This window comes from Plodia interpunctella, chromosome 30, assembly GCF_027563975.2.
Source record: "Plodia interpunctella isolate USDA-ARS_2022_Savannah chromosome 30, ilPloInte3.2, whole genome shotgun sequence".
In the NCBI taxonomy this organism is placed as follows: domain Eukaryota; kingdom Metazoa; phylum Arthropoda; class Insecta; order Lepidoptera; family Pyralidae; genus Plodia; species Plodia interpunctella.
The window spans coordinates 3,547,726-3,567,490 of NC_071323.1; the positions used below are offsets into that span (position 1 = coordinate 3,547,726).

The 19,765-nt window shown below is 39.2% G+C and overlaps 2 protein-coding genes across 7 annotated transcripts in view; both read left to right on the forward strand.

The window, feature by feature from the left end:
* Positions 1 to 19,765, forward strand: part of LOC128682568 (serine/threonine-protein kinase 10) — a 76,909-nt gene that overhangs the window by 38,962 nt on the left and 18,182 nt on the right. For 5 of the 6 annotated variants that reach the window (XM_053767372.2, XM_053767373.1, XM_053767368.1 and 2 more), the window contains 12 exons: positions 576 to 694; positions 1,743 to 1,870; positions 2,404 to 2,514; positions 4,073 to 4,156; positions 4,696 to 4,798; positions 10,558 to 10,715; positions 11,146 to 11,353; positions 12,239 to 12,442; positions 13,183 to 13,337; positions 16,151 to 16,316; positions 17,509 to 17,604; positions 18,916 to 19,059. In XM_053767372.2, coding sequence (XP_053623347.1) covers positions 576 to 694; positions 1,743 to 1,870; positions 2,404 to 2,514; positions 4,073 to 4,156; positions 4,696 to 4,798; positions 10,558 to 10,715; positions 11,146 to 11,353; positions 12,239 to 12,442; positions 13,183 to 13,337; positions 16,151 to 16,316; positions 17,509 to 17,604; positions 18,916 to 19,059 — 1,676 coding nt within the window. The remainder of the gene's footprint in view (positions 1 to 575; positions 695 to 1,742; positions 1,871 to 2,403; positions 2,515 to 4,072; positions 4,157 to 4,695; positions 4,799 to 10,557; positions 10,716 to 11,145; positions 11,354 to 12,238; positions 12,443 to 13,182; positions 13,338 to 16,150; positions 16,317 to 17,508; positions 17,605 to 18,915; positions 19,060 to 19,765) is intronic. The other variant, XM_053767370.1, reaches the window with a different exon arrangement.
* On the forward strand, positions 5,432 to 7,009 carry LOC128682569 (uncharacterized). The gene has a single exon (XM_053767374.2). It carries the CDS (start codon positions 5,895 to 5,897, stop codon positions 6,939 to 6,941), a length of 1,047 nt encoding a protein of 348 aa, XP_053623349.1. The 5' UTR covers positions 5,432 to 5,894; the 3' UTR covers positions 6,942 to 7,009.

Below are 19,765 nucleotides of genomic sequence, written 5' to 3' on the forward strand. Positions count from 1 at the left end.
ATAATTTAATTTATATATAATCATTGTAATGCATGACAATTAACAAACGACGTTAAATACTGAAGTAAATGGCATCTCGTTGCCCCAACGCTTGCTGCGCCCTCGCAGGGCGTCACCTGTACTTACTGTCAATGTAACATATAACATTTCCACTTGTGACATTGCAATGAATGAATCTGAATCTGACAATACATACATCCTTACATATTTACAAAGTCGTCTATCGCGCCCTGTGTGTCTGTTCGCGATATACTCGAAAACTACTGCACGGATTCTCATGCGGTTTGCACAAATAGATGATTGTGATTCCCGATGAAGGTTTTACGTGTATGATTTATCATATTTTTTACCCGAGCGAAGTTTTGACGGGTCGCTAGTGTTATTTATTTATTTAACAATATATTCACACGAAACAGAATATATAAGAAAATGAAAATTGGAATAAAAGTACACAGGTACTGCTTATTTGTAAAGAAATCTCTTCCAGTTCAGTTCTAATATATAATCGAATTATATATGAATTAAAAAAAGTATATAAATTAAATATGAAATAATATATAATTAAAAAAAAAAAGTGGGTTTGTCAACAGAGAAGCGCGGTCGCCGCCTCGACAGCAGCGAGGTACTGATACTGAGCCCCGGCGCCGCAGACTCGGGCGTCTTCGACGACAGCGGACACCACGCCGCCAACCTGGTCAGTGCGCCGCTGTTACACCTGTGGGGGAGGGAGTGTGTGTGTGTGTGTGTGTGAGAGAGAGAGAGATAGTGTAAGAAAGAGAGAGATATAGTGTGTTTTTGTGCGATCGGTCGGAGGGGGAGCGACTGGTGTGACAGAGATAGTGTTTGTGTCTGAGAGAGAGGGATAGTGTAAGAGAGCGAGAGAGATATATAGTGTAAGAGAGGGATAGATATATATAGTGTGTGAGAGAGAGTATGTATATGTGTTGACACTGACCGGCTTTGGCGCTCAACTGCTAAGGAGGCAACCGGGAAGACGTTCAGTTTAGACAGTGGTGGACAGGCTCAGGCAGTCCGTGGCTCCGCTCAGTGTCAACACTACGCTACATTCTCAGTATTATATTAGCTTATACCCGCGGCTTCGCCCGTGTCAATTTGCCACGGAAACAGTTATTTTTCTGTGATGAAACGTACCCTATGTCCTTCTCCGCACTTCAAATTACATGTATGCAAAATTTCAAGAAGATTGGTTGAGCAGATAGAGCGTGAAGAGGTGACAAACGAACAAACTCACTTTCGCATCTGAACTAATATTATAAATGCGAAAGTAAGTTTGTTTGTTGCCTCTTCCCGCTCTATCTACTCAACCAATCTTCTTGAAATTTTGCATACATGTAGTTTGAAGTGCGGAGAAGGAAATATGGTACCTATCTAACTGTTCGCGTAGGGAATTCACGCGGGCGAAGTCGCGGGCAAAAGCTAATGCGTAATATTTAGTATAGATCAGTTAGGATATTGATCAGTTGACGACCTCGGTGGCGCAGTGGTGAAGTGCTGGCCTCTGAACCGAGAGGTCCCGGGTTCGATCCCCGGTCGGGTCATGATGGAAATGATATTTTTCTGATTGGCCCGGGTCTTGGATGTTTATCTATATGTGTATTTGTTATAGAATATAGTATCTTTGAGTTAGTATCCCATAACACAAGTCTCGAACTTACTTTGGGGCTAGCTCAATCTGTGTAGATTTGTCCTAATATATATATTTATTTTCACGTTTGCAACAGGACACGTCGCACGTGTCAGTGGTCACAGTAGACAACGAACAAGTGAGGGTGGTCGACTCTCACAACGCGCAGTACGAGAAATATGAGAGTCGCGCGACAACGAGGCTCAGCGTCGACAGCACCGTGCAGTGAGTATCCTCCACTAGCCGCGCCCCGGGGCGTCGCTCCCGCGGGAATTTCGTGACAAAAGGTACCCTATGTGTTATTCCAGGTTATATTAATTTGTTCAGTAGATTTTTCGTGAAAGATTAACAAACACACATCCTGACAAAGTTTCGCATTTATAATATTAGTAAGATAAAACAAAGTCAACTGCTGTCTGTCTGTTCGCGATAAATTCAAAAACTGAGGTTTTAGTGCGGGTATGCACTTCACTTCTCACCATCGAATCGATTCGAAGTGAGACGAACAACCAGCCGATTGTTCAGGAACAGACTAGACGTATCTCTTCGAAAATCTGACTGTCTTAGTCAGATTTTCGCTTTTATAATATTGGTATATATAAAAGAAATATAAGCGACTAGCCTTGCCCGGGGCTTCGCTCCCGCGAGAATTTTGTGATAAAATATAGCCTATAGCAATCTCTCAAAATGTAACATTTTTGAAATCGGTTGGCCAGTTCCGGTGATAACCCGCGTGAAACATACATTTGTATCTGCAGCCTGGGTCACTCGGACAGCGGGTCGCTGGCGTCGTCGTCGTCGCGCGCGGCGGCGGACGCTGACGCGGACTCGCTGGCCGAGAGCTCGCACCATGCCAACGGCGGCTCCAGGTTTGTACTCTCCCACTCTCCCTTTCTCTCTACCCCTCTCTCCCTTTCTCTCTCTCTCTACCCCTCTCTCCCTTTCTCTCTCTCTCTACCCCTCTCTCCCTTTCTCTCTCTCTCTACCCCTCTCTCCCTTTCTCTCTCTCTCTACCCCTCTCTCCCTTTCTCTCTCTCTCTACCCCTCTCTCCCTTTCTCTCTCTACCCCTCTCTCTCTACTTTTCTCTCTCTTTACATTTCTCTACCTTTCTCTCTCTCTCCACCTTTCTCTCTCTAACTTTATCTCTCTCCACCTTTCTCTCTCTCTCTTTATCTCTCTCTCTACCTTTATCTCTCTCTCTACCTTTATCTCTCTCTCTACCTTTATCTCTCTCTCTACCTTTATCTCTCTCTCTACCTTTATCTCTCTTTACCTCTCTCTCTCTCTCTCTCTCTCTCTCTCTCTCTCTCTCTCTCTCTACATTTATCTGTCTGTCCCATCTCTGCATGTCCTTGGTCGCGTTCGAAGCTAAAAATTACCATAATATTGTCATTCGTGCTGTGATATTGTATATATATATATATATATATATATATATATATATATATATATATATATAACCGATTTGCCTGCTTGACGTCCGCCTTTCTTGCAAATGATAATGTAAAGGAAACAATTCATTCCAACAACACATTCCCAAGGAGGCGACAGGCAGACAGACAGGCGGCCGGATGTAAAATCACAACCGAATATTCCAAATTTTACATATAATAACGTTTTAAAAAGTGATATAATATTATATAACATACTAACTCTGGTAAAACCAACAACTATGTCACTCCTGAAGGCTTCGCTTATCTATCTGCTAAATTTAATCAAAATTGACCCAGTAGTTTTTGAGTTTCATCATTACAAACAAAAATACAAATCTTTCCTCTTTATCAGCACTCGATCACAATTATAATATCTTTGTCACTAAAAGTATATTCATTTATTTATTCACACACAATATCATAATATAAAACACTAGCCGCGCTCCCGGGCTTCGCTCCCGTGGGAATTTCGGTATAAAAGTATCATATGTGTTATTCCAAGTTATATTCTACCCGTGTACCAAACGTTTTTCCTTTGGGCGCGATTGGTCCAATTCGCGGTTGGTCCAAATTATACGATGTTTCCGAAATTGTATAATTTACATACATATACATACAGATAGGAACATTCTATGCTTTTTATCCGTCCTCAAACCAGCAAGGTATATAAGATTCTAACAATAATAATCATATCCTACTATACTTAATATATATTTAAAGAAACATGTGTAGTTTTATTTAATTTTGGAAATAGTTTATATTGGACCAATCGCGAATTGAACCAATCGCGAATTAGGTGAATTGGACCAATCGCGAATTGAACCAATCGCGAATTAGGTGAATTGGACCAATCGCGAATTGGACCAACTGCGAATTGAACCAATCGCGAATTAGTTGAATTGGGCCAATCGCGCCTAAAGGAACTTTATGACTTGAAACAGTGCCTGTGAAGATGTAATTTCGGAATAATTGATTTGATTGTAACGTTTGCAGAGTGAACACGGAACATCAAGTGGTCGAGAACGGTGAGCCGGTCGTGTTGAGACGGAAACAGGAACAGCCGAATAGGATACAGAGGTATGTACCATACTTCCGTACTAATGTTACAAATGCGATAGTCTGTCCGTCTGTCCCGTTTTCACGGCGGACCGATTTTGATGGTAATTCTTCATAGTCGTATTCCTCATGGCTGAGGGTCGTGGTTGTTACGTGGAATGAAACGCACACAACAACTTTCTTGGCATTATTAATGGAGTGGGTTTAAATTGCCTTCTGCATTTCACACACAAGTTAATAAACAACCAGTGTGCAGGTTTCCTCACGATGTTTTCCTTCACCAATCAAGTGGTGGACGATGAAAACTACTATTAGATTGGTATACAAACTCGTGTGGTGCGAGGAGGATTCGAACCTGGGACGTTTCGATCCATAGGAGTCTTAACCATTACACCACCACCGCTTCAAATTCCATTTAACAATAATAATGTTATAAAAATATACTTAAAAATAATGAAAATCTAAAATTGTGTAACAAATTTTATTACTAAGTTAACGTAAAGGTAGTGTTTAATATCAGTTGAGTGTTGTCCGTAACTGAGCGGCGTGCGTTCGCGCAGGTCGAAGGAGGACGTGCAGCTCGCCAACCTGCGCAAGAAGACGCGCAAGCGCACGCGCAAGTTCGAGATCGACGGCGTCGTCGTCACCACCACCACCTCCAAGGTGACTATTAAATAAATATATATATATATTAGGACAAATCACACAGATTGAGCTAGCCTTAAAGTAAGTTTGAAACTTGTGTTAAGGGATACTAACTCTACAATACTATATTCTATAACATATACATAAGATCATTTTCCATCATGACCCGACCGGGGATCGAACCCGGGACCTCTCGGTTCAGTGGCAAGAACCTTACCACTGCGCCACCGAGATCGTCAATTAACTAGAATATAACCTGGAATAACACATAGGCTATCTTTTATCGCGAAATTCACACGGAAGCGAAGCCCCGAGGCTCAGCTAGTATAATTATGAGTTTGTACGTTTGAGGCGGGTAATCTCCGAAGCTACCGAACCGATTTCAAAAAATTCTTTCACCATTAGAAAGGTACATTATCCAAGATTGCTATAGGATACATTTTATCTGAAAATTCCGACGCGAGCGAATCCCCGGGCAACATATAGTTGCCATTCGCACCGTTAATATTCAAGTTTTCACTTCTGCCGGCACTCGCGGCGAGCAACACGGTTTTTTTTCGCAGCTGATAGTGAAATTCTGTGATCGTAAAGTTTTTATAAGATCAACTCTTGATATGGCACGGTATCGATATATATATATATATATATATATATCATCCCCCCGCGCGCCGCGCAACCGTACGGACGCAAAAATGTACGCTCCCGCTTTGAAAAATATTTAAACCGGTAAAAAGTGACAATTCCGATTAAAACAACATATCAACAAACAGTGTAAACATCGTACTATGTGCAGTGATAAAAGTGTTAAGATACATTCAGTGGTCTAAAAAATACAACAGTGTAAACATATTCAACGGACAGTGTTTAAATCGAAGCTTCGCTGCCTGCGTTTGTCGCTCGTTAATGATATAGCCGTTCGTCACCGAGCGTTCAAGGTCGACGACCTCCACACGGGCTGTCCTAACTGAGCCACAAAATAATAGTGTTGCGCGCTTTTGTTTTTTTGTTTATGCTTTCTGCATGTTGTTTATTATTGAGTTTTGCACACCGTAGTTGATAACGGCCACAGAACATTATACTTACTGCGTTCTATTTTGTGAAATAACATTAAAATATGTCTTGTGCTGGGTGTTTTGCTTCTGTTACATTAGACGATTCGATAACTTGTGCTGCAAAATCCTGCAAGAAAAGCTTTCATCTGCTGTGCACCAAAACTACCAAGCTTACTTCTCATCAGAGAAAGAACTGGACCTGTCCCGAGTGCAATGCAGCAGCCAAGAAAGGAGGCGACAACTCTCAAACTCCTGTAAAAACCTGCGATAATGTAACAATACGAAATAAATCTGTTCGGACTGATACCTGTTCTCCAGTGAGTCCTACATTTAATATTGATGATATTAGAGATGTAATTAGAGAAGAACTGAATAAGGTTAAAAAATGCATAATTACCGAATTAGAAGAAAGTTTACGACATATGGTGAAGTCTGAGCTGAAAAAAATGTCTGAAACTATTACCTGCTTGGAGAACTCTGTCTCATTTGTAACAGAGGAGTATGATAATATTAAAAAGGATCTAGTTTCCAAGACTACAATGATTCAGCAATTACGAACTGAAAATAATAATTTGATTGAGACTGTTAAGAATATGAGCACAAAATTGGAAAATATGGAGCAACATAATAGATCTTGCAATATAGAAATACAATGTGTCCCTGAGCACAATAATGAAAACTTACCTTCTGTCATAAAACAACTATCAAAAACTGTTTCCTGTGAACTTAATGATGCCGACATTCATCACTACACGCGTATCGCCAAAAGCAACAAAAATGACCCGAGGCCCAGATCCATCGTTGTTAAACTGGCTACCCCCCGCATCCGTGACAAGTTTTTAGCATGTGTTATTACATACAACAAAAATCATTCTAATGACAAATTAAACACAAGTCACATTGGATATGGTGGGGACAAAAAACCGATATACATTGCTGAACATCTTTCCCCCGCAAACAGAGCCCTACACGCCGCAACGCGCCTGAAAGCCAAAGACAAGGGATACAAGTTCGTGTGGGTAAAACAAGGGAAAATTTTTATGCGTAAAAACGAGACTTCGGATCATATTTATGTAAAAAATATAGAATTCCTAGATAAAATTGTATAACTTTAAAAATAGTATTCAACATTTGTAACTTACATTAATTGCTAACTTCCGATTTTTATACTATAGTCATGATTTGGTTTATTAAGAAACAAAATTCAATACTTTAAAAATATATTACCAAAATGTAAGAGGTTTACGCATGAAAGCTCATAACTTTTATTGTAACCTATTGTGCTTAAATTATGATATTATTGCATTAACAGAGACCTGGTTAAATGACAGTGTTCGTGATTCGGAACTGTTTGATAATCGTTACATCGTTTTCAGACGTGATAGATTTACTCTTAACAGGAAAGGCAATATTAAGAATGGAGGTGGTGTACTTATTGCGATTTCTAAAAAATACGCAACCAGTCGCATGAAAATATACGAAAGTAGTACGAACGAAGATCTGTGGATTAGGTTTAATATAAACAATAAAGTTTATACGTTGTGCGTAGTGTACCTTCCACCTCCAGTCAAAAAAGCTGATCTTGAATCATTTGTTAATAATTTTAATAGAGTCGCCGAAAATAATGCTATTGAAAATGCTATATTGATTGGGGATTTTAACCTGGGTTGTATAACGTGGCCATGCGTTCCACCAATAACTGACTTAGTTCCTAAGCATAATGGCTCTAGTCTTGCTCAAAGTCTAATAGATTTTGCTTCCCTTAACAACTTCACCCAGTTCAATAATGTGGTCAACTCTAATCAGAGAGTACTTGATTTGGTATTTTGCAATAGAGACGTAATTAGCGTTGCTAAGGCTGATGTCACACTTGTAAATGTAGATTTCCATCACCCCCCACTTACTATCGATGTATTAATAAACAAACAAGATAATTGTCTCCGCAGTGATTCTCAGTCCTTTAGATATAATTACTACAAAGCTGACTTTGAGCTGATTACAGATGAACTGGACGGAATTGACTGGCTTAGTGAACTCAATCGTTGCATTGACGTCAACGAAATGATAGATGTATTTTATGGACATCTCAATACCATTATTAGTAAACACGTCCCTAAAACTATAAAAAGAAATGGAAAATATCCTAATTGGTTTCCTAAAATTTTAATAAAGCTGCTAAAGGAAAAACGTAAATTATTAAATAAATATAGAATCCATAAAAACCCATTAGATCGCCTTTCTCTACTCATAATAAGTAAGCGCTGTGCAGCATTGACTACTCGCAGCTACAAATGTCATATTCATAATATCGAACAAAATATTGGAAGCAATCCTAAATACTTCTGGTCCTACATGAAAAGTAAGAACAAATCAGACTCTCACTATCCCTCTGAAATGATTTACAACAATCAAATAGCTTCAAATGGATCAGATATCTGTGACCTTTTTGCTAAAAACTTTCAATCCGTTTATTGTAAGAACTCAGCAAATATTAATAATATTGTTATACCAAAGGATACCGAGCCTAATACCAACCTTATGCCCTGTAATATCTCTAAGTTACATCTTACAATGGAGTCCATTCGCACCCGACTAAAAAGACTTGACCAATCGAAGGGCGCCGGTCCCGATGACATTCCACCTTACTTCGTCTCTCAATGTGCTGACTCTCTCGCTGTTCCTCTTTATATTATTTTTAATAAGTCTCTTAGTACTGGACAATTCCCATTTCTTTGGAAGGTAGCTAAAGTCATTCCAATTTTCAAAAACGGTGATAAGAAAAACATTATTAACTATAGACCGATCTCTATCTTATCTGTTATCCCTAAGGTTTTTGAAGCGCTAATATGTCCTCTTTTTTATGCTCAAGTAAAGCATCTAATTACTGATCGACAGCATGGGTTCTTGAAGGCAAGATCGACCAGCACAAATCTTCTTTCTTTCACCAATGTCGTTGTCAATAATATGGACTCCCGGCAGCAGACGGACGCTATCTATACGGACTTTTCGAAGGCATTTGACAAAATCTGTCACGAAATCTTGCTGAAGAAGTTGTCGAAGTATGGATTTAGCGGTTCTCTGTTGCTGTGGTTGCAGTCATATCTGATCGATCGCTCTCAGTATGTGGTTTTGAAAGGATACCGGTCCGACCCATACTTTGCCACGTCCGGAATTCCCCAGGGCTCACACTTAGGACCTTTGCTCTTCGACGTTTTCATCAATGATGTCGTTGACGTAATTCAACATAGTGACGTATTTCTTTATGCAGATGATCTTAAGCTAACTAAAGTTGTGCGTGGTGCTGAGGACGTCAAGCTTCTACAGTCTGATATTGATAATTTGGTAGAATGGTGCAAAGATAATAAAATGTCCCTTAACATCAATAAGTGTTACCATATTAAATTATGCCGAAAGCCTTCGCCTTTTAAATCCACCTACAAAATCAATAACTCAGTATTACAAGAAGTTAATGCCATCCGCGATTTAGGTGTGACAATGGACTCCAAATTGACTTTTATTCCTCACATCGACGACATAGTTGCTAGGGCCTCAAAAACCCTCGGCTTTATTATTAGAAACGCCAAAGTATTTAAAAATCCTGCAACTAAGATAACTATTTATAATTGTTTCGTCAGAAGTTTATTAGAGTACTGCTCAGTTGTTTGGTCTCCTCAGTACAGCGTACACCAGCTTCGTATTGAACGCATCCAAAAACGATTCATACGGCATCTTTCGTTTAGTAGTGGACTAAGTGTTAAAGCTTATAGCTACAACGAACGTCGTCAACACTTCAAGATGGATAGTCTTCTTACAAGGCGTAATATTTTGGATGTAACTTTTCTTTAAAAGGTCGTCAGAAACATAGTAGATTGTCCCCAACTTCTCGGTATCGTTAGCATTAGAGTTCCCCGCAAACCGCCTCGCCATCCAGCTCCAGCTTTACTCAGTAAGCCTCTAGCCCGCACTAACGTTCTAACGCATGCTGCAATATATCGCTTGCCGGCCGCTTACAATCGATTGCATGACAAGCTAGACATCTTTCACGATTCCTTCCAGCGGTTCCGATCAAAAGTGACTGAGCTGTTGAGGGAAGCATAGTCTTGACTTGTGTTGTGCCCACCTTGTTTTAGGTTGTTTATGTATTGTGATCTGTTTGTTTATGTTTTATTAGTTTGTTTTGTAATTTAATTTAATTTAATTTCAATACCTTAATTTTAAATTGTTAATTTGATGTCTGACATATTAATATTATATCTATAATTAATTTTCTTTTCGTCCGCCTGTTTAAGCTTGATGTGGCAGCCTTCAATAGAATTTTACTTTTGAAATGTATGTACTTATGTAATTGTGTAAGAAATATTGTAATTTTCTCTGGCAGTCCAAATAAATAAATAAATAAATAAAAAAATATATATTATAATCAGCACTCGGATCACAATCATAACCTGTTTTGATATACCTTTTGACTATGTACATTATGTACTTTTATATATTATTAGAGAAAAACATTGTAAGAAACAATAATGGTAAGCCGATCTGGCATGATAGGGACCAACGCTGTTCAAATGAGTTTCTTTCGGCATTTCTTCTCAGCAGTGGTCGTTCCGAAATGCCAGTAGTTTGTAGCTTGTGAGAAATAACTATAAATATAAAGATTGACGAGAAAAAGTGCCTGTGAAGGTCTAATTTCTGAATAAATGATTTGAATTTGAATTTGTATCTCAGGTGATATGGGGCGACGAGGAGAGCGGGCGCACGTGGGACGACCACGCGCTGCGCAAGCAGGAGCTGCGCGAGATCAAGATGCTGCAGAAGCAGGAGCAGAAGCAGTTCCAGGACCTCAACGCCAAGGAGACGCAGCTGAGGGAACAGCAAGACAAGAGGTATGACTCGAAACTCTTCTTCATTGTCGTGTTCCTCGTGGCTGAGGGTCGTGGTCATTACGTGAAATGAAATCATTACGTGATGGAGTGGTTTGAAATTGTCTTCTCCATTTCACACACAAGTTAATAATAATCAGCCAGTGTGCAGGTTTCCTCACGACGTTTACCTTCACCGGAAGCAAGTGGTGGTCGATGAATACTATACATGAGTCAGATTGATGTACAAATTCGTGTGGCACGAGTAGGATTCAAACCTAGGACCTTTCGATCTACAGACGGGCGTCTTAACCATTACACCACCACAGCTCGACGTGAAGAGAGAAGATTTGTATTTGTAATGTATAAATGCGAAAATGACTGGGCCGATTTAGATGAAATTAGAAGTGGAATGATAATGAATATTGGGGGTTGGTTACTGGTGTCACGACAGATTCGAAGCGGAGCAAGCGTCGCTGTCGCGCGCGCACGCGTCGGAGCTGGAGACGCTGGCGCGCGCACAGCGAGCGAGCGCTGAGCGCGCGGAGCTGCAGCTGGAGGCGGAGCTGCGGCTGGCGCTCAAGCGGCTGCGCGCGGAGCACGAGCGCGATCTGCGCCACTTCCGGGACACGCTCAAGCAGGAGCTGCGGCTGCTCAAACAGGTTCACTTTCTATATGTCCTGTTATAATAAATACTCTGTCTTATCTATCAATAATACCTTTATTTAAAATCTGTGAGCTAATGAATATAGAGGCACCCCACATGTTGTAAACACTATTTAAGCTATTAAATACTATTTAAACCTATATAATAGTATATATATTAGAAATATATATTTATTCCTAACATATATATTTAAGCTAGCTCCTAGACTATGTGCACTGACTCCTAGACTATATAGGCTAGCTCCTAGACTCGTATCCGAACAATAAACCGTTGAAGAGTTCCCACGTCTGGAGCTGTGCCCGGATGCACCGAACATGTGTACAAAATGTCAGCTCAGTCGGTTGAAGGTGTTTGCTTTAAAATTGAGTTGCAAGATTCCACCCGAGACATGCTTGTAATTTTCGAGTATTTCGGAAGTTTATTAATTGAATATTAAACAAATTGTAAAATATTAACAATATTCATTTCGCTACAGCTTTTGAACGGTCGAACAGATTTTCACGAAACACAACTCTCGGAACACTCGGGATAAAATTATCTATGACACAAAAAAAGATCGTGTCATCCGTTTAGGAGTTGCAACCCCTTTTTTTCGTCGGGGGATAAAAACGCAATTGTTTACACGTAATATACCTAATTATTGTCCACAGGAAGTCAAAATCGTGTCGTCCAGACAGACACGTTGAATTTATAACAAACCCTTTTTTTCGACGGGGGATAAAAACGCAATTGTTTACACGTAATATACCTAATTATTGTCCACAGGAAGTCAAAATCGTGTCGTCCAGACAGACACGTTGAATTTATAACAAACCCTTTTTTTCGACGGGGGATAAAAAAGCAATTGTTTACGCATAACATACCTAATAATTGTCCACAGGAAGTCGAACTAGTGGCCAAAGACCGTCGCAAGGAAGCTTACAGACAGCGGCGCGTCAGACTCGACGCGGAACACGCGGAGAGGGAGAAAGCTTTCGTCGCGAGCTTAGCCGAAGCTTCCGACTCTGTTCTCAGAAGGATACACGACAATCACCGCGATCGGCAAGCTCTGGCCGACCGACAGTATTTGCAACAAAGGCAACAGGTACTCTATTGGTTTAAATAAATATATTAGCACATATCACACACAGATTGAGCTGGCCCCAAAGTAAGTTCGAGACTTGTGTTACGGGATACTAACTCAACGATACTATATTTTATAACAAATACATATATAGATAAACATCCAAGACCCGGGCCAATCAGAAAAAGGTCATTTTCCATCATGACCCGACCGGGGATCGAACCCGGGACCTCTCGGTACAGAGGCAAGCGCTTCACCACTGCGACACCGAGGTCGTTTGTGGCTTTAACAACAAAATTTGATGAGGAAATGTGGATATATGGACAATATTTACCAATAGGTAATTTCAATTAAAATTCATTCCTCCTCAATAGGGTTAGTAGTTTGTAGCTCTGATAGGACAAAAAAAGCACAAACCAATCAAGTTTACGATGGACAATATTTAAGGCAAAGGCAGCAAGTACACTAGTAGTTTGTAGCGTTAAATACATTAATATTGACGATGTGCCAGCAAAGTCTATATGAACTATATTAACAACAGAGACAACTGGTAATTTCTTCTCAGCATGGTCAGTTTAAATTTTGAAGATACGGCTGTGACTTTGCTACCGGCCGACAGCGTGACGTCCACCCTATTTGAGAATGCTGTCAAGGGTTCTTTAGTAGCCTCGTACGGATATCCACGTGTGGATATGGACTGGTCCAATTTTAGGGCGGGAGCCAGAGACACAACACTATTTTTGAACTTCTTCCTCAAACAGATAATGCGCACCCGAGAAGCGGCGTTCTGGGAGCTCGAAGAGAAACAGATACACGAAAGGCACCAATTAGCCAAGCGACAAATAAAGGAGGAGTTCTTGTTGCGACGACACCAGATGCTGGTGCGGCATGACAAGGAACTGGATCAGATACGAAGGTAAAATTCATTATAATATTTGATAGTGGATCTAGTGTTAATACTTGAGGAACGCCTAATATAAATTGAGATGGTTCTAATGAATGACCCTGAGGGACCCCACACGCAAAATTGATGTAACAGTTTAATATATGGTAAAACCATAATCCTTACATGTTATAAAACTTAGTCGTCTGCCGCGTGTGTCTGTCTGTTCGCGGCAAATTGCAAAAACTATTGCACGGATTTTACTTTTAGTACATCGATATTTGCGCTTTTGACTGCAGATTGTTTGTCACGGACACTAAGCCAGATGGCGCTGATCGGACAATGTACTTCATCACAGCTCTGATACCAATATACCGCTGCTGCCGTAGGTATGTGGAGGGGTAGCCATGTACCGTGATTTTTGCTTCGTTTTTCAATTGTTTTGTTAGTGGTTAAAGACATTATACCTCATATATTACGGTGCTCTAGGTATGTCATGGAGGGTCGCCATGTACCGTCATTTTTGCTTCGTTTTTCAATTGTTTTGTTATTGGTTAAAGACATTATACCTCATATATTACGGTGCTCTAGGTATGTCATGGAGGGTCGCCATGTACCGTCATTTTTGCTTCGTTATTTATTATTATGGCCTTTTATTTTAGTATTGATTTTTTATTTTTTTAAGACTATTTGACCATCTATATAGTCTGGTTATGTCGTTAAAGGGTCGCCATGTACGTTGTTTTTGTGCTTAGGCAATTCATACTTTTGAGAAATCATTACTGTGGCTGCTGTTTTGTGTCAGTTTTTGAATTCTGAACAAAAAAACTACGGTCTACGATAAACAATTGATTTCATGACAAAATGTAAATTTCAGATCTGGAATTTTAGACTTTTATCAATTGGGCTTTGTCTTTAGATAATTTTGAAAGCGGTGATGGTTTAAGGAATGGAAAGAAAAAATATTTGATATCACAAACTTAATGAATCGAAAGTTTTGTACAAAGCGCTATCTGTGCTGCGTGATAGAAATCGTGTAAGAAAAAGTCATTATACAATTTAGTACTTGTGAAAGGTATAAAGAAAAAAATGACTTATTGGATACTAGATGTTGCCCGGGGCTTCGCTCCCGCGGGAATTTTGAGATAAAATATAGCCTATAGCAATCTTGGATAATGTAACTTTGTAATAGTGAAAGAATATTTGAAATCGGTTCGGTAGTTTCGGAGATTACCCGCTCCAAACGCACAAACTCACAAACGCTTACCTCTTTATAATAATAGTATAGATCACAAACTTAAAAACAGAATTCTACAAGATTTAATATTAAAGGTCTCCTCTTAGCATAATGTTGCGGTGAGAACCACAACGCTTTTGTCTAGAATAGAATAGTATGGAAATTATGTTTATTTAAAATGCTACAGACACACACACGTCTCTTGGTTAAGACAACCGTTTGTGAACCTGTTTCTTAATATATGTATAAGACCTACATTTAATAATTGACGTCCTTGGAGAAAAGGCTGCGGTGAAGTTTGTTGCGCCGCTTCTTCTTCGTCTGCGCTTTGGAAGTCGGCAGTAGACTTAAAGTTTTTTTTTTGACGTCAATAAGTGATGTATATCATCCTAAATTGAATAAATAATTTTGAATTTGAATATATAGGTCCTGGTGCGAATCCTCCTCGCGTCAAATTAGTTTTTATACCAATCTGACTGACGTAAATAAATAATAATAATAAATAAATAAAATAGACATATTCAGGATCTTTATGATAATTCATGGACTGTAACAATGCAGCTGGATCAAAATACGAAGATTTAAACTTGGTTGGAAAGTCCATTTTCAAAAAGTATGAAATGATAAAAACAAACTTGAGCATCATAAAAAACTAAAACTTTGTAACTTTTATTAAGAAGTCGTAACCATTAATGTAATATTTAATGTAGCTGTCGAACTAATATATCTTTCTTAGCGAAAGTTTTAGCACGTTGTGACGTCACTTGTTCGTGTCATTTAGCACGGAGCTTTTGGTCGTGTTCAAAAGCGTGTGATTTTATTTTCGTCATATCTTTGAAAGCATTGTCATTATCACAGTATTTTTTTCACTGGTGTTTCAATGTTATAAGAGGCTTCGAATAGTCATCACAAGAAACATTTGGCCACTAGCCATTGACAGAGACAACATGCTTTAGCAAGTATGCGATGTCAAACATTTAATCACGAACGTTTTACGAGTTTACATTGAACATAGGCATTATTATTTGCCATTTTTTTATACAATTAATGTTTATTTTTTTATGAGAAAATATAATATTGTGAAGATTTGGGTATGATTTTACAACCGGCCGCCTGTCTGACGTCAGCCCTCTTTGGGGATGCTATTGATGCTGCCTATCAGCTATGAATGCTATGTGTCCCTTAGTCGCCTCGTACGACATCCACGTGAGGATATGGAGCGTGTTTCTAATAATTTAAAGGCCTTACAATAGTCGTTGAAACAGAAAATTGTCAACTAGCCTGTTCTTCTTCTTAGCGTTTCGATGGTGAACACTAAATTGTTGCGGCTCAGAAATTGGCCATTAGATCTTCCTAGCCTAAAGTTGCATTGGGCTTGGTTATACGTCATTGTATTACTCGACGCTCGATCAATGTTATATTTTTTCTAAGTGAGGGTAATTGCCCCGAACACTTATCTAAGATACGCAAATCTGTACGCGCACATCGGACAGTGATAGTGTTATTTAGACTTATTTGTTGTTCTCATGTGAAGTGAATTTGTAATTATTAATAAGAATAAATATATTAAACGTAAACGTATTAATAAAACAATATTTTTTTTTTGTAGGAAGAACACCCGCAAAGAGGAGGAATTAGCCAAATGTCAAGCGTTAGAAAAGAGGTCCTTGCCGAAGCGGATACGAGCCGAGCAGAAAGCGAGGGAGATGATGTTTCGGGAGTCGCTGCGGATATCCGCCGGCAATGCGGACCCTCACAGGGACAAGCTCAAGAAGGTATGTGTGTCTGTTTGTCTTTGGTTTAAAAACATTTATTCTCATAAAGACATATTTTACATCACTTACATGAGAACACAAAATACAAGAAATATTATATTCGTTGTCACGTATAAAGTTCAGTAAGTAGAAATTATATGTCTGGTTAATTGTTTTTTGAATACATCGAACGAGTTAATAATATTCTTGATACCAGAGGGTACTCTTGTTAAAAAAGGTATCTTGTATTTGAAGAGCTTGCAAAATTACAACGTCAAGATACCGACATATTACGTCGGTCACGGGGTCACCACTGTTGCGGGATATACCATGAGACTCATAGTTGGTAGATGTCTGACTAAATAAATAAATATATCAGGACAAATCACACAGATTGAGCTAGCCCCAAAGTAAGTTCGAGATTTGTGTTACGGGATACTAACTCAACGATACTATATTCTATAACAAACACACATATAGATAAACATCCAAGACCTGGGCCAATCAGGAAAAGATCATTTTCCATCATGACCCGACCGGGGATCGAACCCGGGACCTCTCGGTTCAGTGGCGAGCATTTTACCACTGCGCCACCGTGGTCGCAGTATATACTACTAGCTTTTCCCCGCGGCTTCGCCCGCGTGAATTTCATAGTAAAATGTCGGTCATTCCTTAAAAAAAAATTTATGAAGAGTATGTTTACCAATTTTCAGCTTTCTATCTTGAAAATTGTATTTTATCCCATACAATCTTTCACCCTCCCTTTGGAAGGGTTGAGGGTTAATTTTTCAGAAAAATGTGAAACACGTATTCCTTATTTGGTTGTAAACAATTGAATGGTGTAGAACTTTCATATAAACGCTTTTCACCCCTTTCACCCCCTTCGGGGTGGAATTTCCAAGAATCCTCTCTCAGTGCTCACTTACACTCCCCGGGGAACCTCCATGCCAAATTTCATATACATACTCACAAACTTTCTCATTTATAATATTAGTAGGTATGTACAAATCACACACACAGATTTGGCTCCATTTCGAGGTGGCCCCAAAGTAAATTTGATACTTATTTACTATATTTTATAACAAATACATATATATAAACGTCCAGCACCCAGATCATATTGATAAATAACATTTTCCACGTGGACCTGACCGGGGCTCGAACCCGGGACCTCGACGTTGAATAAATATTAAGGATCAATTTCAATGTACAGTTCCAAGAGAATGAGAAGCGGCGGTATCGCGCGGAGCACGAGCGCCTCGCGACCAAACACGCCAAAGCCAGAGAGGAGCTCCGGGCGGCCGGCGAGGTAACATATGATTATACACACTGTCTCTCGTCTCCTGAGTGAATGAATGAATGGATGATTTGCATTAAAAGTGTTTTTTTTTTAAATCAAAATCATAACAAGAAATGAATATATTACAGCCAGCCCAAAAGTAAGTTCGAGACTTGTGTTATGGGATACTAACTCAACGATACTATATTTTATAACAAATACATATATAGATAAACATCCAAGACCCGGACCAATCAGAAAAAGATCATTTTCCATCATGACCCCACCGGGGATCGAACCCGGGACCTTTCGTTTCAGAGGCGAGCACTTTACCACTGCGCCACCGAGGTCTTCTACTAAATTTCCATAATATTTTTTTTCGAATAATCATGAAATGTTTTTTATTTTCTTTTCGAATGATTTTCCATCTCTTTATATAAAGTATGTGTCTATGCGAATGAATGAATAAGTTATAACTTGCATTTATATAGGTATACGTCATGTGAATTATACAGGGTCACTGGTATCAAACGCAAAACCTCCTAAAGACTACTTTGGGTACATCGAAACAAGCTACTTTTATTCTACGACTTTTCGTGATTCGTAGTTTCTTTTTTTCATATTACAAAAAATACAATCTATTTTGCGATTCTACACATGTTCACTGTATGCAATAGCCGAGCGACACGAGACAGTACAGTAGCGTTATGTAGCGGAATCTAACATAGAGTTAACATTTTATAGAAACGACATTAAAACTAAAAGTTTTTTTTATTTTATTTATTACGTTTAGACAAAAGTCGTGGAACAAAAGATGTTAGTCTCTATGTACCTTATGCGCCTTTGGAAGGTTATGCGTTAGATACCAGTAATCCTGTGTAATACTATTATTTTGTTAGTAAGAAACTATTAGTATACACTAATAGTTTCTTACTAACAATACGCCGTTTTTCGATTTAGTAATGATGTAAATTCGTCCTCCTAATTTTTAATATATGTATACGACCTATATTTGTTAATTGACGTCCTTGGAGAAAAGGCTGCGGTGAAGTTTGTTGCGCCGCTTCTTCTTCACCTGCGCTTTGGAAGCCGGCAGTAGACTTAGTTTAAGTAATTTTTGACGTCAATAAGTGATGTATATCATCCTAAATTGAATAAAGAGTTTTGAATTTGAATTTGGGTAATCGCGCGTTTGACGAGAAATAAATCTTACTAGACCCTTCTCCCCCCCTCCCCTCTCCAAGCCTCACGTGATTAGTGGACGCCGTCGGACTGTATATAAGTATTTTAGCAACACCATATAGAGAAAAGTAGTAAAAATGAAGTGTCTCCACCCGCCAGGCGTTGCTGCGCGAATTGGAGCAGTACCAGAACGAGAAGCGCAAGGCGCTGACCAACCACGAGAGCAACAAGATCAAGGCCGCTGAGGAGAGGTACTCCTCGGAGCTGAGGGAGTGGCGCGCCAAGCTCGGCAGCAGGAAGATGGTGAGTGGGAATTGTTTTGGGAATTTCGGGAACCGTGACGTGCGAAGCGAGATAAGTGATTTAGCCTTGGTCGGGATTATGGGGTCAAGTCCGGAGTGACATACGAACCGATGTGGGTGTCATTAGTATTTGTGGGAATTTTGGGAATAACATTTAAAGTCGCGCGCGAAGTTCGACGGCAGGAAGATGGTGAGTGAGAATTATGGGAATAATGGGAGGATGGACATGCCAAGAGCTTTTAGTGGCATACAAAGCCTTTTTAGTCGTAAGCCTTTTGTATTATTGAGACGACCGCTGAAAAAGGCTTCATTTTTTGGGCTAAAGGGCTCGAGACTTTCCCATCACTAGTAATACCGAGTAATATGTGATAATTTTTATTTGTAAGTCCAAATTACATTTAAACGCACACCATTTGTATAAATCGACGTTGTAAGCGAGATGTATGCATGTATTTTATAATAAGCATGTTTTGGCATGAGATTGTTATTAGTTTCCAAGTGGAGTTTATTGTTTAAAGTCAAAAAAGCATTTTTCTAAAATTATGCCTTAGTTAATTATTTATATTCATTTTAATTCCGTCTGATTCATAGAAAAAAATACAATCTATTTTAGTTACGAGTGTGTTTATTCAGTACAAAAAATTGATAAAATTTGAAAATTCGTCAACTGCCGAGTGATCGTGACAGTTTTTTTTTGAATCATCTGT

Excerpts from the sequence above, each read along its gene's own strand:
- LOC128682569 (XM_053767374.2), top strand. The coding sequence starts at position 5,895 with ATGTCTTGTGCTGGGTGTTTTGCTTCTGTTACATTAGACGATTCGATA.